Source organism: Arvicola amphibius, chromosome 6 (assembly GCF_903992535.2).
Source record: "Arvicola amphibius chromosome 6, mArvAmp1.2, whole genome shotgun sequence".
In the NCBI taxonomy this organism is placed as follows: domain Eukaryota; kingdom Metazoa; phylum Chordata; class Mammalia; order Rodentia; family Cricetidae; genus Arvicola; species Arvicola amphibius.
The window spans coordinates 135,344,329-135,366,318 of NC_052052.2; the positions used below are offsets into that span (position 1 = coordinate 135,344,329).

General features: G+C 44.3%; 1 protein-coding gene across 1 annotated transcript in view; it reads left to right on the forward strand.

Annotated features, from left to right (window-relative positions):
* The window catches only part of Ly86 (lymphocyte antigen 86), a 59,531-nt gene that overhangs the window by 18,060 nt on the left and 19,481 nt on the right, over nucleotides 1-21,990 (forward strand). The window contains exons 2-3 of the mRNA XM_038335050.1: nucleotides 12,719-12,805; nucleotides 13,895-14,023. Coding sequence (XP_038190978.1) covers nucleotides 12,719-12,805; nucleotides 13,895-14,023 — 216 coding nt within the window. The remainder of the gene's footprint in view (nucleotides 1-12,718; nucleotides 12,806-13,894; nucleotides 14,024-21,990) is intronic.

Here is a 21,990-nt window from a genome sequence, read left to right on the forward strand (position 1 = left end):
GTTTTAGTTGAGACAGGGTCTTGTATGGTACAGATCTGGCTGGAACTTTCCATGTAGCCCGGGCTTTCTTCAAACTCATGGTCCTTTCTCCTGTCTCTGTGGCCCATGCTTGATGTGAACAAGCTATTTATGCCTGTTATATCGGGAAATACTTCCTGACCCAGGGATTTGCTCTCTCTGTTTCTTGGAAGCAGAAGGTGGGACAAAGGTGTTTAGCTAGGATGACATTAGACTTGTCTGGTGATGTTCTACACATCCTAACAGCTTCTAAGTTATGCCCTGAGAACATGGGAACAGATGGCAAGGGAAGGCTGAACAATATCCAAACGGTCACAGAAATGATGTTAAGGAAACAGCAGAATGTTGTCCGGCTTCTTGCAACCTAACTGTGAAGGCAAATCCATCTCCAACTCCTATTGTGTGATTAACTGGGTAGGGTGTCCAAAATGGTGGGGCTGGAGTCTGCAGTCATTCAGTGGGGCAGAGTTCTCCTTGGTTTATCTGAGACTCAGTTTCCCAGCTTCTTTTCTGTGGAAGTTTTCTATCTTTCCACGTAATCCTTCATATATATTTTCAGCAGAACCATTTTTTTAATCCTGTAAAGAGGAATAAAACTAATAATGATGGGCTTGTTGATTGGAGAGACAGAGAAATGAGTCTTCTACTTGGTAAGAATTTTGTTTTGCTGGCAGAGAAGCACAGCCTCCAGCAACTGTTCTTTTCCTCCTCCAGCACGGACTTGCAGGAGCTTGTGATCCTGTGTAAGTCCTGCCCCTGGGACCTTGTTCTCCATGCACTTTGCTACCCCGATGGTAAGATGCAATCAGCAAGGCTAGTTTCCCAGGGAAGCATCTTTCCTCCCTGGAAGGAAGACAGCTCTCTGACTGAGCCAGGCATCTGGTGGATTCAGTCTGCCTTGTTTTTATTGAGGTAAGAGATGCAGGAAGAATTCATTTTCCCTGATTTCAGTTCACGGTATCCTGAGAGGCGTTCCCAGCGGACATCTTTAACTCCTCTGGAAAGTTGCACCGTAGCTGTAGGAAGCCTGGGAGTCTACACCTGGGAGATCCTGGGCTTTTATCGGCTATGTTTGCTGCTATGGTTTTCCTTGAATCCAGGGTTTCTTAAATCAGAGGCAGCCATGTTCACAAGCAGCGTCCTCACTGGGCCTCTGAGACACGCTAGCACAGAAAAGGAGCCTCTCACTATGAGTCATCCCCATCAACAGGAAAAGGTATAAATTGATCTTTACCTTCCTGTGGGTCAGCAGGGGGACTGGAGACAGCAGTGGACAATTCATTGCCGGACATACAGAAAGAACAGAAAACACATCAGGCTTGACCCATGATCGGAAGTATTTTGGAAACACAACAATTAACACTCAGGCTTTAGACCTCCTCAGAGTGAGGCCAAAAGCATGTCAGAGCCCTGAATAGAGCCACGGGAAGATGGCTGCCTGCTACCACGGGCATGCTTCTTCTGTGCCCTGTGGTGCAAACAGCTCCCTCCTGTGGCCCCAGTGGCCTTTTAGAGGCAGCCTTGTGGCTGACTCTTCAAGAGCTGAGTGGGAATGGAAGTTTCCAAGCCTACCTTGGACTACAAGACTCCCTTGGGAGCCCACTTCTCTAGGGTTTCTTTTAAGTGGACCCTGCCTGTGGGAGCCCACTGGAAGGGGGTTTTCAGATGCACTGCCACTGTGGAAAAGAGCTAGGCCATTTCTAAGTCAATTGAACACATACTTGCCTGATGACTCGGAAATCCCACTCTTGGGCATTTATTCCAGAGAAATGAAAACCACAATATAAAAACCAGTATGTGAGTGGATGATAGGTTTATCGGTAATAGACAAGTGGCCAAATGCCTTGGCCTCCAGAACTCTTCTGGGAACTTTATGGACCCTGTGCACTGTAGATCACTGTCCTCTGAGCATAACAGCCCTAGCCGTCTTCATCAGAGCAGCTGCAGCTAGCTGCAAGAAATCCTGAAGACCCATCTCATCGACATTCTTTCCTGGTAGAGGTTGAGGAGGAGCAGTAGAGCCTCACCTCAGCTTCAAGCCATCACTCTCCTACACTTCCCTCCTAGTGGTCCATAATTCTGCCTACGCTATGTGTGATTTCATGGTCTTGGGAGGTGACAGAGGACACCGTGTGGAAGGCTAACTGAAGATGGGGTCCATTCACTCTGCTATGAAGACGTCATCATCTATGCTGGAGTGAGACTTTTCGGTGATGTGGTTGCTTTGGGGGTCACCTGGGCTCCTATAAGGAACCCTGTAAATAAGGGTTCCATGCTCTGTATGGAAGCTCAATAAACTAATTAGTTCATCAAGCGGAGCTGAAGTAAAAATCACTCTGGTGGTGTGTCATCGGGGCCCTACCCTGCCTAAGTTCACATAACAGTGAGTGTTTGCGGTGGTGGTTATCAACTGTCAACTTGACTGCATCTGGAATGAGCTGCAATTCAGAAATGGAGGAGGGCACTCCTGTGATAGTGTTTTGGTTTTATTTTTTATTTTTATTTTTGATTGTTTGTGGGGGTTTTTTATGGCTTGGTTTGAAGTGGAAGAATCCACTTCTAGTCCAGCCCGTTGAGGTAGAAGAAACACACCTTTGATCTGGCTCCTGAGGCAGGAAGACACACCTTTAATCTGAACCATACCTTCTGCTGGAAGGATATAAAAAAAAGGAAACTTCTCTTGGCCTGCTTGTCCTCACCTTGCTAACACATCCATTCTCTCACTGGCTTTGGAGCCCACTTCTTCAGGATTCCAGCACATACTGAAAACCAGCTGAGACATCTAGCTGGACTGAGCCACTATTAGATTCTTGAACTTTCCGTTCACAGCCAGCCAATGCTGGATTTGCTGGACTGCAGCCTGTAAGTCATTCCAATAAATCCCTTTTATATGTATATATATAGAGAGAGAAAGAGGTGCATTCTATACGTTCTGTTACTCCACCGAACCCTGACTGATACAGGGTCCAAGCAGACACTACCTACAAGTTGCTGCTCTGGACTCAGAGGCCCTAACAAGCTGTGAAAGTAGCCAAGGGCACTTGAGGATGACCTAGGCCTCTCCAGTTTGGCTCTGCCAGCCCCCAAGCCTTACACTGCCATTTGCCTGAAGCCCCACGGCTGCTCTGTCTTCTGTGCACCTGGAAGTTCTTACAGATGCATCCCATGCTGCATTACCCCGCCCTCCCTCGAGTCTCATTATTTCGCCAGTTCTGTCTTCTCCCTTCCTGGAGCAGCACGTTGGGCCTTTCTATGGCTGGTAAGACACTGCTAGAGAGCGGATGCTCAGCAAGTAGAAAGAGAATTTTTACAAGAATTTCACTTAGGCAGAGCTGTGCCTTTCTTTGAAGAATTCTGGAGAGGCCATCTGGGTAATTGCTGGGAACCCAGTGGCTTGTGTCTAGCTTGAGCCCCTAGACACTGAGACTAGAGGAAATACTGTTTCTCTAGAGACAAAAATCAGTGAAATAAACAGAGAGGGAAAAAGGGAGCTGGGTCTGGGTGGGACCATAAGAAGCTCCTTAAATCTTCATAAATTCTACAAATCATAGCATACGGTTTGCAAAGAGACACGTTAGAATCTATTCCAGGGTTAAATTTTGAACCTGCAGTGAACCAGGTTCTATCTTAAGACTTGTATGCACGATTGTACACCAAGGAAATTAGCAAAAAGGCCCGTGTGACTTAAAACAGCGGCCTGCAAATGAAATAGGTAGCTAGATCACCTGGGGACTGCTCAAAATCTCAGTGCTGAGGCAACACCCAGACACAGTAAGTCAGACTGGCTGAATAGGACTCAGACATCAGCATACTTAACAGTGATGCTCGCGTAATAGGTGTCATTGGTAGGAGAGAGCATTCTGAGCTAAAACCATGCCCAAAGCAGTCCTCTTTAGTTTCCTCTCATTAGGGAGTATGTTCTAGAATCCTCCAGTGGGTATGAAGCAATGGAAAATGCTGACCCTGTGTACACACGTTTCATTCCTACATGAATCCTAGTCTCCTCCGCATGTGATTTATTTTCTGTATGAAGGTTGCTCATCTTTTCACATTAACTACTCTACAGCTTCTCTGTGGCATGTCTGAACTTTTAGCACTATTGCTCTTGTGCTTTGAGGTCATTATTAAGTCAAATAAGGGTTACTTGAACAGACTACAGTCCTGAGACAGTAGTTTTTAGAACCAAGAGAGCTGCTAAGTGTATCTTATGGGTTGTGTATCCAGTGTGGATACACCAAAGAGCCAATTCACCTCCCAAAAGGAATGCTTTGAGATTCCACCGCAGAACTCATGGTGGCACCAATTTGAAAATTACCTATTGTTCACTTTGGATATTTTCCCTTCAATGATTTTGAACAGTAATTAATCATAAGTAATGACAACCACTGAAATCAACACTACATGAAAGAAGGGACCGCTATATTATAATACTGCCATTCCCTCCCCTGCTGGAAGAAGTCAAACTTCAGTTATTTTGAGGAAGTAGGTTCTAATGCCAAAAGAGTTGTATGTATTCTTCCCCTTTTCTGTCATTAAAAGGCCATTACTAATGAATTTCATTTCATTTTACAATTGAAAGGACACTAGCAAAGGTTCCAGAATTTTCTATTAACCCAAACATACCTTGACACTCAAAAGCACACTGACCAGCATTACCAAACAGCCTGGACAGCATTGGGGTCCATAAGCCCTCGATTCACTTACAGCACACTCTGATGATGCTAATGTTGTTTTTATTACATTTGATGCAAAGACTCCTATCTAAGCATCTCCAGATCTCAGTTGAAAACACAAGCAACTGCATTGGATGTACAACTTTGAGTGAGTAAATTCCCTATGAGACACTGGGAGAAGAGACTTGAATGGAAATAGAACTATTATTTGAAAGTGAGCCACTGGGGCCCTGCTGTGCTAGTATCTAATAATGAGATTTGACAAGGGGGGAAAAGAAGAGATCAGGAAAACCTAGCTAGAATGCGTCCACCCACACTTTTTATACTATAGTGACTTGAAGGGGGGAGAAAGAGGGGAGTGCAGACAAGACAGTAACTTTACAAACAGAAAAGATGAAAGTTAACTTTGAGTTGCTATGGAGGCATCATCACCACTGATGGACCTACAGTGACCCTCAAATGATGTTCTGTGAAATGATACAAGAGGATTAACCCCAGGATCAAAACGACCACACAAGAAAGGAAACTTTCAACACACACTAGATTCTAATCATAAACAGAAACACAAGCTTGCAGAATTGGTAACCAGCCAGCCTGGAGGACAAAGTCTAAACAAGGTCTGTTCTTATCTGGGGAAATAAAACTCAAAAGATGCAGAGGAAAGTTTACTAAATCTGTCCTTGGAGTACTGGCTGTTCAAGCACATCCAGAAACTCCATCTCAAGCACCAAAGCCAATATTCCCATTGTTCTCAAGAAAAGTTAATTTACTCAAACCTTCCCGGATAGACAAACTGGCAATAGAGATAGTGATCAGGGGCCTCACAACCAGGCCTCTCTTGTTATCGCTAGCATCTATTGAAGTAAAGGCTAGGAATAGAATTCCATTGTCTAACACTTTCTGCTCTCATCAAATTGCTTGACTTTCTTGTTTTCCCATTTACATATCTAACCAACTGATATTCTTGAGCATGCCCACTAACATAGACAGTGGTTCTCAGAATACAAATAAATAAAATACAGTTCCTAACCCGTCACAGCTTATACCCTGGAAGCAGGTGTGTCCAACCTTTGGACATCACAACAAAATTCAGGTTTGAGAATGGCACAGTTGAGTTAAAAAAAATTCACCAAAAACTCCCATAGTGCTTAAGTAAGTGTATGAGTATTTACTGAGCCACTTCCATAGCTATCTATCCTGGGCCAAGAGGAAGAGCAATAGAGCCTTAACTTCTATACTGATAAAGGATGGTAAAGGTATGAGGAAAATACAGCAGGCTGTGGGAAGTCAGAGGAAGGACAAAGTAGGGACCCTGAGGGCATCCTGGAGAGGTGTGGCTGAGCCAGGTATGAAGATGTAGACCACAGGAGAGATAATTGAAGTTTTCCTATGTAGGATATAAACCTTTCACAGGTTTATTTATTGGAAATTAGCCAAGCACGTTAGCATCCTGGGCCTTCACATTAGCATTCTCCTGGGTCACCCTGTTTTCTGCTAACAGTGCAGGCAGGAAGCAAAACCAGATCTTAAAGTAAGGTGAGCACGAGCAAAAAGATTCAATCCATTAGGGGAAAAGTTGGTGTTTCAGGCCTCAGAGTGCAGTCAAATAGAAGCCCTGGAGAGGGCGTGTTGGGGAAACAGACAAAGAGGCAGAGAAAGGGAGATCAAAGGGGGCAGGGAGCAGAGTAAGAAAAAGAAAGGAAGGGAGAAGAGGAGGAAGGGAGTGAGCAATTGCCTTCCCAGAGCAGGTAACACGGAATTGAAGCTGGCTGTAGATACAGCATGAGGAAAGGTAATGGAGGCAAGGTAGAAGGGTGCTACCCTTCTCATGATGACTTTTTTCCCCCAAAACATAGTTTCTTTGTGACTTTTTAATAAGAATTCCTTCCCAGTGAGGGAAAATTGGCTTTCCAACAGGGTTTAAAATCCAAGCAATAGAACTAGAGGTAAGGGCAGGTCACACCAACACACACACACACACACACACACACACACACACACACACACATTTAGAATCACCTAGGGAAAAAGTGATCTATTATTATCTATTCAGGGATAATCTAGATTGGGCTAGCCTGTGGCCATGTCTGTGAGAGATTGCCTTAGTTTCTGTGTTGACTAAATTTATGTCACTTTGACACAAGTTAGAGTCACTGGAGACAAAGGAAGCCTTAATTGAGAAAATATCCCAATAAGATCAGTCTATAGGCAGGCACAGAGCATTTTTTAAATTAGTGATTGATGGGAGAGGGCCCAGCCCATTGAGGGTGAGGCCGTCCTAGGTTCCATAAGAAAGCAGGCTGAGTAAGCACCATGGGGAGCAAGTCAGTAGGCAGCACCCCTCCATGGCCTCTGCATCAGCACCTGCCTCCAGGTTCTTGCTCTGTTTGAGTCCCTGTCCTGACTTCCTTTGACAATGAACAGTGATGGAGAAGTGTCAGCTGAATAAACTCTCCTCCCCGAGTTGCTCTGGTCATGGTGTTTCATCACAGCCATAGTAACCCTAACTGAGACAGTTGTCAATTGACTCATCCCACTGTGGGTGGCACAGTTTCGTGAGCCAAACCCTGAATTATATGAGAGTTAAGAAAGCCAGTTTTGCAGGAAGTAAGCAAGTGAGGATCCACTTTGTTCTTTCTGCTCTTGGCTGTGGATGGGATGTGACAAGCTGCTGAGTCTCTGCCTTGACTTCCCCTCAGTGATGGACCGGAATCTGGAACCGAAAGCCAAATGAACCCCTTTTCTCTCCTGCATTGTTCTCAGTCAGTCTTTTCCACAGCGTCAGGATGAAGCTAGCACACTGGAGACCTTTGAGTGAATTCTGGGGACTTGAGCTACCCAGCAGGAAACACAGAGGCTTCAGGAATGTCACGGAATCCAGGACCTGATGACACACATCCACTGGACTGCCTGAGACAAAGCCAACCAGAAGCCCAAAGGGATGCCTCCATACCACCATCCTCAGCTAAGAACTGCATCTCCAGAGGCATTCTTACTTCCTCCCACCAATTCCAGTTGAAAACTCCATCTCTCCCAAACACACACTAGCCAGAAAGTGCCAAGGATATCAGCTTCCAGGCTGCGACCCCAGAAAGTACCAAGGCAAGGATGTCGGCTTCTGGACCACCACCTAGTCAATTCAGCTCAGGAGATTCCAGGCAACTAAGAGAGTGTACGGGAAGAGAAAGGCCATTGAGACCTTGCTCTCTCTAAGCCCCACTGGTTTCTGAAACTCTGTTCTACAAACATGCCAGGATGAAGACATGATATCATAGTCATTCATAGTTCATTCATAGAATGAAGAATATGATATCATTGGCCTTCATGAGTCAGACAGATGCTGTGAGGGCCATACACTGGAGCATGGGAAACCTACCAATACAGTGTCACTGCAGAACAAAGCTCTCCAGGTTGAGAGCAGCCTAGGTTTTTGGGTGGAAAATACTAAGAACTGGATGATTCAAGGTCTATGATTTCCTCAGTGTCTTTTCTCTCCATTGGCCTCTCTGGTACTCCTCTCCAGGACTACGAAAGCTAGCCAGCAAGAAGGGTGTTTCCTGGTCAGTTTGGGGCTGATTTCTCAGTGTTTGGCAGCAAGTGTGTGATAGCAGCAGCAGTAGGGGTCCTACCAGGTGGATAAGATGGATAACCAAGGCAATGACAACTGGCCTGTGCTGTCTGGGAGGCCTCTGGGGTTTCCCTAATCAGCCATTTCTAAGGAGGTTTCTCCATACCTTGCACTGAAGTCCTAAACTTCTCTGGACGAGCATTGTCCACCAGGGCAGGGTAGTTCTGCTTGAACTTGCAGTGTTAAGTTGTACTTTGAAATTATCTTCCTAACTTAGTGGTTTCTTTTTTTTTTTTTTTTTTTTTTTTTTTTTTTTTTTTTTTTTTTTTTTTTTTTTTTTTTTTTTTTGGTTTTTCGAGACAGGGTTTCTCTGCAGCTTTTTTAGAGCCTGTCCTGGAACTAGCTCTTGTAGACCAGGCTGGCCTCGAACTCACAGAGATCCGCCTGCCTCTGCCTCCCGAGTGCTGGGATTAAAGGCGTGCGCCACCACTGCCCGGCTCAACTTAGTGGTTTCTATGGGGCTTTTTCATACATCCCTAGCTTTGTTTTGGGGGGTTGTTGTTGTTGTTGTTTTGGTTTTGTCTTGTTTTTTGCTTCGTTTTTGGTTAACCCACCTCTTCTCCCTCCTCTTTCTCACCACCTCCTCCATCCCTGTTTAATGCCTTAACCCTCAGCGTTTCCCCTCTTCTTTCTTTGCATATGCGTTCCACTCTCTGTCCACTTAATCTCTTTGAGTTGGGTTGTGAGGTAGTAGGCTCCAATATGGCTTTTCACACCCCTTCCTTAGGGTTAGTCCTCCCTTTCACCTCGGTTCCCCCCATGCCACCTACTTAAATCTTCCGGCCCCTAGGACTTCACCTCCACGCCCTCTGCTTCATCTATAATCTCCTATCCCCACTCCCTTAACTTTCCCCGCAAAGGTCCCTTTTTAGAAGAAAGTAATTCTTTTATTCAGTGCTACTTCACTAGGGGTAAGTTAGTACCTTGTGGGGTAGGGCGGGGTGGGGGACGGGTTTCAGCAGTTTCTGTCACATTGTGAGTTGTCACAGGGATGCTTTATCACATGGAGAGCAACTAAAGATGCTGACTGCCATCCTGTGGTACACAAAGGATTATGTAAGGCTAAATGTCAATAATCATGAGGCTAAGCTTTAAAGCTGTCAATGCATTCCAAATAACCTTCAATATCCCTTCTTCCAATAGGTGCTAGTATCATATAACGTGGCACCCCCAGTTCTGGGAGCCCATGTCTGGTAGAGAAATGGCAGGGGGTGCAATATACGCAACACAGAGCATGCTCCATGCCCAAATGTTTCCATAAAAATATACAGGGTATTAACATGGGGTGGAACTGAAGGAAGTGACGTCACCTTTTCCTAGAGGTTTGTAGACTGCATACGTATATCCAAAGACACCACTCTTGCATCTAAACTTGAGAAAATTGCCAGGGATGCTCAGAAAATCCCTAAGTACTTTTAAAATAATCTTTGCTTCCCTATACACTTCCGTAGAGAGAGGAGACAAGCAACCTGCTGATCCCTTTGTGACTTTGTGTCTTATTAAAATTATTTTTCTAATTCCAGGAAAAGGCTTTATTTCTTTCTCCTCCTTTCAGTTATCCTATGCATATCTTTAAAATATTGATAAGCTCTCCCTGGAATTCTGTAACTGCGAACTGAACAATACATAAGCCTTTTTTTCATTTTGCCTTGGATGGCAAGTTAAATTAACGCACAGTTTCAGGGTTGTGCTTTCCTACACATCTGTTGTTTAGGCGGCCTCGTTGTCTCCCACACTGAGTGTGAAGTGTGTAGCAGGAGCAATTGGTTCTTCCCTCCCCACCGTTTTCCAATCTGAAAAAAAAAAGTCCTGAGACAGCACGAAAATGTTGAGAAAGAAGTCACGTGAGCATGAGAAAAGAGGGACATTTTCCCCTCCGAGAATTAGAGAGCAAACCAAAAAGTTTGATGAGAGAATGCCTGCGTTAGCTCTGCCAGGCTGGAATCACGTAGGGGCCGATTCCATCACAAGCATCACGGACAACTATGCATTCCTCAGGTCAGTGTGTGGATGGGAACAGCACCGTCTGCATCATTACCCAGAAACTCACAGTGGAAGCAGGTATGAGGCTGGATTACCCAACGCCATGTACCTGCACAGAAAATATACCAGGCAACCCTAAGAATGAAATTAACAAACATTTTCTCCAATTGCCTTATTGAGTACAATGCACAACACTTACTGAGCAGCAATGTGGGTTTGTTTGTACTTCTATTAACGCTGAGTTTACATCTTGACTTCAGGCGCTTTCTATGTCGGGATCTAGTTACGTGGATAGAACATTTCGGAGTCTATATGCTGCAATCTGTAAAAGGAGGAAAGCCATGCCTACTTCTCAGATGGTTCCTTATTCTACCTGTCTGGATCCTATGGAGGAAGTAATAACCAGTCAGTTAAATGTAATATAAATAATTTAATATAGGGAATTCACTAATTGAACTGAAAAATTAGACAGACCAAAACAGCAAAATGAGGGTGAAGATTAGTTGCCTCCTTGAAGACTGGAAGAGAAAAGGGCAAAAGCTAGCGGGATGAAAACTTGGGCGCTCAGGCCTTGTGGTCTGAGGTAGGGGAAAGGGTAACAGCATCTGAGGCACTATTTTCCAGGGGTCTGAGAACACACGGGGCTGAGCCTGGCTGGCTTCAGAAGGTGTCAGAGAAGCATATATTGGAGCCAAGTACCACTGAAACCTGATGAACAGCAAGGCCAGCCCCTGGCTGCAGCCTCCGTTTCGCTCTGGTGCCCTGACAGCACACAACAAACAAAGGGATGATGGCAGAGGGGTAGCCTCACAAGGCAAAGTACAAAGGCTGGATCTGGAGCTGGGGTGTGGATAACTGAAGAGACGACCCATACTCGTTTACATTATGTGCATTTGTGGGGTACCTATCTGCCAGACGAGCGGAGTAATGGAGAGGCTAGAAACACAGACTGGAAATTCCTAAAACGTTCTCAGCTCAAGGTGGCCCAGTGAGAAGCAGAGTGGGAAAGGAAGTGAAACATACTTCCTGCCTTACAGGGGTGGAAGTCGACATTAGGGGCTGTAGGGTCGAGGCGCAGAGCAAATCACCAAGTGATACAGTTGGGTTCCTATTGTACAGTTGCCATAGCCTTCAGCCAAAACCAAATCTAATGCATTTAAATATGAGTACACTGAGCATGTCCAGAGTACTTCCTGTGCTTCTCGAGCAAAGCAGGAGAGCAACGAGTCACACCGCCTTTGCCTTGTGCCACACGATTGCCTGACATTTACAACTATTGCAAGTCCCCTAGGAATGATTTAAAATATCTGGGGGGCACCGAAGACATGACTCATCAGTTAAAGGGGTTTGCACAGAACCTGCTTTTGGTTTCCCACATCCACATGGCAGCTCACAATTGCCTGAAAACTCCAGTTCCAGAGGATCCAACTCCTTTTTCTATCCTCCATAGGTACCTATGTGGTATACATACATACGTGTAGGCACTCACACACACTTTAAAAAAACAATGAATATATACACAGGAGGGTCCCATAGGTTCCATGAAAATATGATATCTTACATCAAGAACTTTAGCGACTATCAATTTTGGTATCCATAGACTCCGGGGGGAGGGGCAGTCCTGGAATAGATTTTGAAGGATGACTAGACATATTTACACAGTTTAAAGAGTTTGTCAGACACAACAGGGTTTGTGAATTCAGAGAAGCAAAAGACAATTTTCAAGACAATGAGGAAGCCTTCGCAAAAGGTGAGAATTAGCAAGACGCTTTTGAAATGAGCAAAAGTATACAAGCAAATCAGAGGGCTGGAGATTTGTACTATATATGCGTGTGTGTGTGTGTGTGTGTGTGTGTGTGTGTGTGTGTTGCCACCTGGCCTCAAGTCCACAAAATGGACTCAGGATGTAAAGTGTGGCTTGGGGTTGGGGGCAGTAGGCTCTTTCTGCTCCTTATTCTGGTTCATAAAGAGCTGTTTAAATAAGCAAAAGCTATATGTAAAATACATTATCTTTAGCTCCTGACTGTTTAGCATAATGCCTTGCACAGAGCAGAACACTGAGGGGAGGGGTTCCGCTGGATGGGATGGGATAGCCTAAGATAAAGTAGAATCGTAAAGGTACATCTTAACCGAGTACCTACCTACATCTCCTCTGTCAGCAAGATTAAGGTCAGGGACTGAAAGAACTTAAGCAATGATGAAAAATGTAAGTAATCAACTTGTCATCCATGGACTGACGCATGTCATCAGAGTGAACATGATAGTGACTGTGGACAGGCTGGGAGGAGCTGCTGAAATGTTACAGGTGTTTTTAAGTGCAGGGCACTTCAGTGAGTCCTGTAAAAATTGTTAGTGCAGATTCGCCGTTGAGTTTGCAGTGAGCTCGTGACTAATCTCTTGGTGTCCTCTTTGGCAGATCCCTTACAGGATTTTGGGCTTTCCATTGACCAGTGTTCCAGGCACATCCAACCATCCCTCAACATTAGATTTGGCATCATTCTGAGTAAGTAGACGTGATTACCTCAACATGAAGCATCACAGAGCCTCGTCCCCTGCACACACAATGACTGATGTTGATAGCACGGCAGACTGCACCATTATCCCACCTTCATCTCTCACACCCCCTCTCTAGTTAATCCTCAGGGTCGTGGAATGCTGTGCTGTGGTTTTAAAGAGACTCTAAGTGCTCATTTCAACACTGTCATTTCCTGGCCACCATAAACAGCAAAGAAGCCATTGTCTTGTGGCTACACAGACAAAAGGTTCGCATATTACTTCTGCCCCAAACAGACCTGCTCCACCCTGTAGCAGCATGGTTTGTCACTCGCATTATTTTGCTTCCCAAACAATAATGGAAGTTCTTACAATTTGGCAAGAAAAAATTAAAAGGGGGGTCTTTTTTCCTATCCTAGACTGTGAGACCACACACTTCCTGGTCCTTTCTTGGTTGGCCATGCCATTAGAGTAAGCCAGTATGTTTGCTACAGTTACTAAAGTATCCCTGCTTTTATAAGACCAGTTTTCTCAAGACAGAGCAGAAGCATTCAGTAACCAAGCATCTAGGATCATTCTCAAAGACCAAGAACTCTCATGTGACTGAATTTTTCTAGAACTCTATACAATATGTGGTCTCACAGCATCTGGAGAAATGCTATGGGCAGGGAAACCAAGAGGGGAAAAATAAGTAAAAGACAAAAGAAACGAGTAGGAAAAGGGACCAGAGAGAAACGAAAGCTGCCAACAGAGCTCCCTGAAATTCTCTAGGAAGCCATGAGCAGTATCTACCAGGCAATGTCCTGCTACCATGGAAGGTAATAACACTATGGAACTAAGGAACTCTAAAAGCCAGACTTGTAGACGTTCCATTGATGGGCAGAGCACTGAGCATCAGGAAGGGAGTGTAGCCAGCCAGCCATCTTACTCAAAACAGGTAAAGCTTAAGGTAGAAATGCTGCTCTGTCAAGAAGAGACATGGCCCGCATCCCTCACTTGCATCAGGCTGCAGGCTACAAAGGTCATTTAGACAGTGCTGTTGAGCCTTGAGCATCCTTGCAGGGCAGACAAACAACACTGAAGTTGTGCTTGTCTATAGGAGAAGACATCAGCAAGCTGTTTCTGGACATGGCTCTTGTCTCAGGAGGCACCTCTGTTCTGAACTTCTCCTATCCCATCTGTGAGGAGGATCTGCCCAAGTTCTCTTTCTGCGGAAGAAGAAAAGGAGGTAAGCCACCTTCTTTGCTGACTGCTTGCTCCTGACACCAGGGTCCAGGTGGACAGCACCCTGGCTCTCCCAGCTCACATTTGGCAACCCACCCCCCACCTGTCAGTACCCATTGCATACAAATACCAGGTACTTCTGTGCAGAGGGCCTTTCTTAGCCAGATGTGAGCATTTGATAGAAAAGGTGCATAGGAGATGGCTTTTCCCACATATATAACGGCATGCAAATTTCAAGATGTCGCTATTTTTTATTGTGGTTTCATATTATTTTTTTGCTTTTTTCGAGACAGGGTTTCCCTGTAGTTTCTAGAGCCTGTCCTGGAACTAGCTCTTGTAGACCAGGCTGGCCTCGAACTCAGAGATCTGCCTGCCTCTGCCTCCCGAGTGCTGGGATTAAAGGCGTGTGCCACTACCGCCCGGCCATGTGGTTTCATTTTTAATAGCTAAATAATATTCCATTTTGTAAATGTAGCACATTTCCATTATCCATGAATCTGCTGATGGACTTCTAGGCTATTTCCAATTTCTGACTAATCCAAATAGAGCAGCAGTGAACATGAATGCGCAAGTGTCTCTATAGTAGGATGCAGAGTCTTTGGGTACATGCCTAAGAGTGGTATAGCTGGATCTTGAGGTAGCTATATTCCCAGCTTCCCGAGAAACTGTCACGCCGATTTCAAGTTTCAAGTTCAAGTTTACACTCCTGCCAGCAGTGGCCAAGTTTTTCCTTTCCCACATCCTCACCAGCATGAGCTGTCATTTATTTTATTGACCTTGACCATTCTGACTGGTGTAAGATGAAATCTCAAAGTAGTTTTGATTTGCATTTCCCCAGTGACTAAGGCTATTGAACACTTCTTTAAGTGTTTCGCAGCCTTTTGTGCTTCATCTAAAAGTATCTGTTCAGTTCTGTGCCCCATTTTTTAATTATTTCCAGCATTGCTCTCTGTTCAGGATTGCCTTGGCTATCTAAGAATTTTATTTCTAAATGAATCGTTAAGATTATTTTCAGTGTCTGGGGAAAATGAGGTTGGCATTTTGAGGGGGGTTAATTGAGCCTTGAGACTGCCCCTGGTAAGATGGCCTTTTCACGATATTGATTCCCCCAACCCACAAGCATGAGAGGTTTTTCCATCTTTCAGTGTCTTCTTCAGTTTCCTCTTTGAGAAATGGGCTGCTTTCGGGTATTTTGAAGTCTTCATTACAGAGGTCATCTCTTCCTTCATTGGGTTTATTCCCATTTAGCTCACATTTATGATGGCTGTTGTAAATGGGGCGGTTTCTATCATTTCTTCTTCAGCATGTTTGCCGTTGGTAGATAGAAGGGCAGCAGACTTTTCCATGATAATTTTATATCTTGTCACTTTACAATATTAATCAGCTATAAGAGTTTTCTGGTAGAGTCTTGAGATCTCATGTATAGAATCATATCAGCTGCAAATAGAGATAGTTCGATGTCTGTCCTTTCTTAGTTGCGTATCTTTTATTGGTGCCTTTTGTGCTACTGCTCTAGCCAAGACACCCAACACTATATTTAAAAAGTAGGGAAATAGATACCTGCATTTTGTTCCTAATTTTAATAGAAATGCTTCGAGTTTCTCCCATTTAATATAATGCTGGCTGTAGGTTTGTCATATATAGCCTTTATCGTGTAGAAATATGTTCCTTCTGTTCCAAGTTTCTCGAGGACGTTTATCATGAAAGGATGTTGGATTTTGCCTAAAGCTTTTTCTGCATCTGTTAAAATACCCATGTGATTTCTGTCCTTGAATCCTTTGAGTCCACTATATGATGTGTGTGTTTTAGTTATCTTAACTGCCTTAAAGTTACCTGAATCCTCTTACAAAATGTTTAGCTATATTGATATATATGTGTTGAACCATCCTTGCATGCTTGAAGTAAAGCTGGCTTGATGGTGATAAATGAACTTTCTTATTTTTTCTTAAATTTGATTTGCAAGTATTTTATTGAAAATTTTTTCATCTAATCCTTTCTACCTGCCTTGTCTTAGCTAGCCACACTTAGCCAACTCCTCCCCTCTATTTCTTCAATCCCTTCTTTTCCCCCTCCCTTTCTTCCTCTCTTTTGCGGTCCACTCTGTCTTTTTCTGGCTCCATTCCTCCCTGCCTCCCTTCCCCCTTCCACAATGATTAAGTCCCTTACTTGATGCCAAATGCTCTAGGGAACCTTAGATGAACGAAGGATGTTTTCTGACTTCCAGGACATTATTGGCTTGAGGAAAGAGATTTATAAAACCGGTTCAAAGTTACCACAAGTGGTGTTTACACTGAGCAGGAATAAACAAAATGCCAGGTCAGCCTATGAGGTAGCTCAGCCCAGTGGTGTTCCACAGCTGAGAACACAAACAAACTAGGGAATAAAGAATTGCTTGCCTGGAAGGCCAGGCGGTGGTGGCGCACGCCTTTAATCCCAGCACTCGGGAGGCAGAGGCAGGCAGATCTCTGTGAGTTCGAGACCAGCCTGGTCTACAAGAGCTAGTTCCAGGACAGGCTACAAAGCTACAGAGAAACCCTGTCTCGAAAAACCAAAAAAAAAAAAAAAAAAAAAGAATTGCTTGCCTGACTCTGACTCCTTTTAAGTTATCTGAATCCTGTAACAAGGTGTTCAGCTATACATATTCATGTTTGAATAATATTCCTTTGTGTATGGGTCGTATTTTCTTTATCCATTCATCTGCTGCTGGAAACATAGGTTGATTACACAGTCAATCCTCTACAATGAGCAACGCACATCATAACCTTCACTGCCCTGCTTCTCCAGTTGCATCCTGTCCCACCCCCCATGGGCACCTTCAGCATCTCAGCCAAAGGTTCCTCCTTTCTGACCACAGGCTGCGTGTTAACAGGTGCTATGTCTGGGGGTCCCTTTGGCCTGTAACATCTGCTCCCATTTATCTTCCATGCCAACTTAACCCAAGAATCTTCCCTCCAAACCCAACCAGATTAACTGCTTCCATCATTGCCAGAGCCAGGGAATTGTGTGGGGGAGCCGATGGCGGAGAGGCTGATTAACTATTATGGGGGTGAAGCGCGATAGAAAAAAATTACTAAAAAAAATTACTGAGTGTTTTGTGATTAGCAACGATTTATGGTTCCAACTTCTGTTATTGCCCCATCTCAGCTTCAGGTTTGTGTGTGTGTGTGTGTGTGTGTGTGTGTGTGTGTGTGTGTGTCTGCACTCCTTGAAGGCATGATTATTTCTGCTTCCAGTCTCTGTGGACATGGCAGAGAGAGCTATATCATAAAGAGATAGCAAACGTGTGTTTTTACTGAATATGGTGTGGGCAGAGGATAGGCTGGATAGGAGGACACCTGTGCACATAGTTGAGAGTGTGTAAGGGTGGTTCTGCATGACTAGACACAGGAAGCTCATCAAATCCTCCCATGGAGGAAATTGTTTTGCTCCTCCACGATTAAGAAAAACCTTACTATTTATCCTGTGCATGGTTTTAATATAATTAATAAAACAGGAGAAATATTGTTCCCTCAAACAGTTTAAGGAGTCTAAATCTGTTGAGCAGCTCAGAAAGCTTGCCTTATACCTATCTTAATGCTGGGCAGGCAGCCCACAGTCATTTCCTTTCCTTATTGCTATGGGGACAATGACTGCAGAGGCAGGCAGAGGGGCTCGCATTTGGGGAATTGCCCGGAAATTTTATTTAGTATTAAACAACCAAGTAAGGGATACGCAAGCGCTGCACAAATTATTATGTAAATTAAATAAGCCAGAAAAATGGAATCTTAAAATTCAGAGGTCTCTTGGGTTGTTGTGTTTTTTAACCTGCTGCAGAAAGGGCAGTTGCAGTGATTAACACTGTGCTCCGAAGCAGCGAATGACACCAGGGAGAACCAGAGTCATCAAACCCAAGCACAAGCTGCTGTTTACATGGCAGGCTCGAGACTGAGTCCCTGGGGCCTTGCAGTTCTTCTTAGCAGAGAGGAAGGAAAAGATGCCATCCACTGTGGGTAACACAGTCTGCTGCCATCTGCAGGTCAGGGGCTGTGTGGTGCTTACCACACATTCTTCAGCACCTGGATTCCTCTGGCTGTTCTCTAACACCCCCCCCCCCCAAAAGAAAACAGCTGTAATGAATAAAATGTACTGTTCATCTTCTCTGCTCTACCTCAGCTACTAAGGCAAGAGGGGCGCTTTGGAACAAAAAGCCAAATGACAGCCCTTGAACCCAAGGATTCCAAGGACTGCCCATTGTTTATGCATTGGGGGGAACAAGTTCTCCTCCCCAACAGAAATCTAAGAGAATCCAAAGAGGAACATGGCATAGTTCAGATTCAGAGGGGTGTGGAACTGAACACAGACACACCTCATTTTTTTCTATCTCATTTCATGGCACTTGGCAGGAACTGTGTTGAACAAACTGAAGACTTGACAGACCTTGACCGTTGAGTCTCTTGGCATCATTTCTCCAACAGCATGTGCTCAATTTGTATGTTCATACTCTTTTGGCAATAGGGATTTCTAAACTAAAGTACATTCATCTTTTTTGTAGACACAGGCTGTTGCACATTGAACAAATCACAATGCAGTATAAATGTAACATTTATGTGCATCCAGATGCCGTGGTCTATAGTCAAACCAGCTGTTTCCTAGAACATCTGTAGAAAGTTCTCAATCAGAGTCAAATAGACCATCAGGGAATCATCCAAAACCAGTTCCTCTTTCTTCTCCTAAGATCCCTGAGCCCCTTCATCCAGGCTCTGAGCTTAGGGAGACAGAGATAAGGCATGAAGCATCTTCTATACCACATACTCTCTAACTTGGGTAACATAGATTCATTTGCGTTTGGTGCTTTTAGACAAGCTGCAAATGCTCAATATCAATATTTAAGACTAAAGTGAGTTTGGAAGCATGCTCTTAATGACCACACCTAATTACTGACCTTAAGGAGACAAGCTGGAGAAGTCCCCACCACACTCAGGGACTGTCACACAGGTATAATGTCCTGCCATTGGGTAGTTTAGCTTTCCTCTTATCCACATTACTTATCACAGTTACCTTAGCAGATATTAATTTGGGCTATATTTTAGTTAGACCCCGGCTGCCCTGAGTAGGGATCACAAGCCGCATGTAGTTATTATGAATTATTATGCCAGTCTGCACTGCAGTATGCCATAAGTCTAAAGTACAGGCCCAGTTTTTAAAGACAATATGACAGAAAAGCATATTATATCACCATTGTTGTAGGAGGGGGGAGCGGGCTGCGTCCCACCGCACAGCTAGCTTAACCCCTGAAATAACCACACAGAAAATTGTATTAATTAAATCACTGTCTGGCCCATTATTTCTAGCCTCTTATTGGCCAACTCTCACATCCTGATCTAACCCATTTCTACCAATCTGTGTAACACCACGGGGTTATGGCTTACCGGGAAAAATTCTAACCAGCGTCCGTCTCACGGGCAGGAAATCATGGCGTCTGCCACACTGCCCTTCTTCCCAGCATCCAGTTCTGCCTTCCTTGCCTATCTAAGTTCTGCCCTATCAAAAGGCCAAGGCAGTTTCTTTATTCAACCAATGAAAGCAACACAAATACAGAAGGACCTCCTACACCATTTCCCTTTTCCTGTTTAATAAGGAAAGGAAGGCTTTAACTTTAACATAGTAAAATTACATATAACAAAACAGTTATCAAGCAAGAATTACAGCTACAATATTTATATTTATATCTATTTATACAATTCCCTGGAGTGAGAACCACGCCGGGTTAACCCAATCCCCACCACAGCTGAAAAGCACTTTGATCCCTTTAGGAAATCGTCACAGGTAGCAGTCAGCAGCATCATAGCTCTTGACTGCACTAGGCACCTGTGCCAGAATGTCATGTGTATTAACCAATGTACTGCTTCTGTCAACCTCACAAAGTGTAGAAGGCTTGTTATTGCTTCTATGGTACTGCATCTTACAACATATATTCTCTGTCCTCAGTTTCCAGCAGCTTCTAAAACCTTTGTAACTTCTTGAGCCACAGAGAAACTAGAAAAACCTCTTTTGGTTCCATGTTTGTCATGGACAGAGCTACTACGTCCCTTGAACTCTCTTGGGTGACGAGTGTCTTTGCTCTATTCAAGTCCACCTTGGTTGGCTCTGCCACTGGTCATCAGAAAGGCAGAGTCACATCACAAGTCAGGAACCTCCCACCCTGCCCGCTTCTATCTTCTGATAAGGAATAGGGGACTGAGTTAATACCAAATCATGTCTATGTTGGGGGGGAAATGCCAAAAAGAGCCCTAGAGTGTGGGTGCAGGTCCCTGGAGGGCACTGTGCCAAGAGTAGACATGAAAACTCTGCCCAGATCTCCACATAGCCTGCTTTGTGTGTTCACTTATATCCTCTGTGATACCTTTCAAAGCAAACTGAGAAACGTTAGCAAGTATTTTCCTGGGTTCTCCAAGCTGTTTTAGCAAATTATCAAGCAAAAAAAAGGGGGGAGGAACTCAGTTGAATGCCCTGGCTGCAGTCACAAATTCAAAAGGAAAGTGTGAATATTCTGAGAGCCTGCTGCTTATGGTTGGCATCTGCGTGGAAGGGAAAGTCTTGTGGAATTGAACCCTTAACCTGTGGGGTCAGCACTCACTGATTAGTGCCAGAAAGGAACTGAAATGTAGGATGCCAGCTGATACTGAAGAAGTGGGTAGGGTGGGAGGAAATCTCACACATTTAGCAGCCAGAAGTATAATATTTTAAAGATATAAGAAGAGGGCTGGAGAGATGGCTCAGCGGTTAAGAGCACTGACTGCTCTTCCAGAGGACCCGGGTTCAATTCCCAGCACCCACATGGCAGCTCACAACTGTCTGAAAATGCAGTTCCATGAGATCTGACACCTTCACACCAATGACATAAAGTTAAATAAATCATTAAAAAAATTTAAAAAAAAAATAAAGATATAAGAAGAGAAAATGCTTCACGTTGTTGTTGTTGTTGTTTTTCCTAGCTTTATTTGAACAGATGAAGTGGGGTTTCAGAAAGCCCCAACAAGATAACCCCATAGTCATCTTCATAGAAAATCTCCCCGAGGTTTCTCTCTCTCTCTCTCTCTCTCTCTCTCTCTCTCTCTCTCTCTCTCTCTCTCTCTCTCTCTCTCTCTCTGTCTCTCTCTCTCTCTCTCTCTCTCTGTCTCTCTCTCTCTCTGTCTCTCTCTCTCTGTCTCTCTCTGTCTCTCTCTCTCTGTCTCTCTCTCTGTCTCTCTCTCTCTCTCTCTCTCTCTGTGTGTGTGTGTGTGTGTGTGTGTGTGTGTGTGTGTGTGTGTGCTTCTCCATGTCTCTTCTCAGTAGGGTTAGTGTTATTCAATGAGTTCCATAGAATATCCTGTCTCAGAATGGTGAGAGTAGAATGTTAAATAGAGCCAAAAAATAATCATGGGCCTGAATGACCATGAAGATAAATTAGCTTGGAATATGAAGAGGCCTCCTCCACATCACACTGCACTCAAAAACAAACTGGGAGAAATTTCTCAAAGGGGTATGGCAATGCATGTTCTTCTCGTAGGACCACATATCAGCAAGTGTCTCTGCTGGAAATGAACATGGGATTTTGAGCAAAGGCCCAGGCCGAAGTCATGAAGTAAACAATGAGTGTGTGATTCCTCCGCTCCTGATAACCTGCACATCGCTGACTTGGTTCTGGCTAAACCTCTGTGAAGTCTAGCCAGAGTAGCCAAAATTGGCATTGATCTCACAGCACCAAGTTCATAATTGACTTTAGAAGTAACTCAATATTTAATGAATTGATTTGTGGGCGTCTGTTGCATCCAGCTATAACAGTTTACTTTAAATGTCTCCAAAGGGCTCCTACTTTAAAAGATCTGTATTTTGGGTGGTGCTGTTGGTGCGTGATAGAACTATTAGGATGTGGGGTCTAACGGTAGACCTTAGGTCTCTGGAGGTGTGGAACTCCATTTCTCTTCTTTCTCTGGTTTCCTTGCTTTGAGT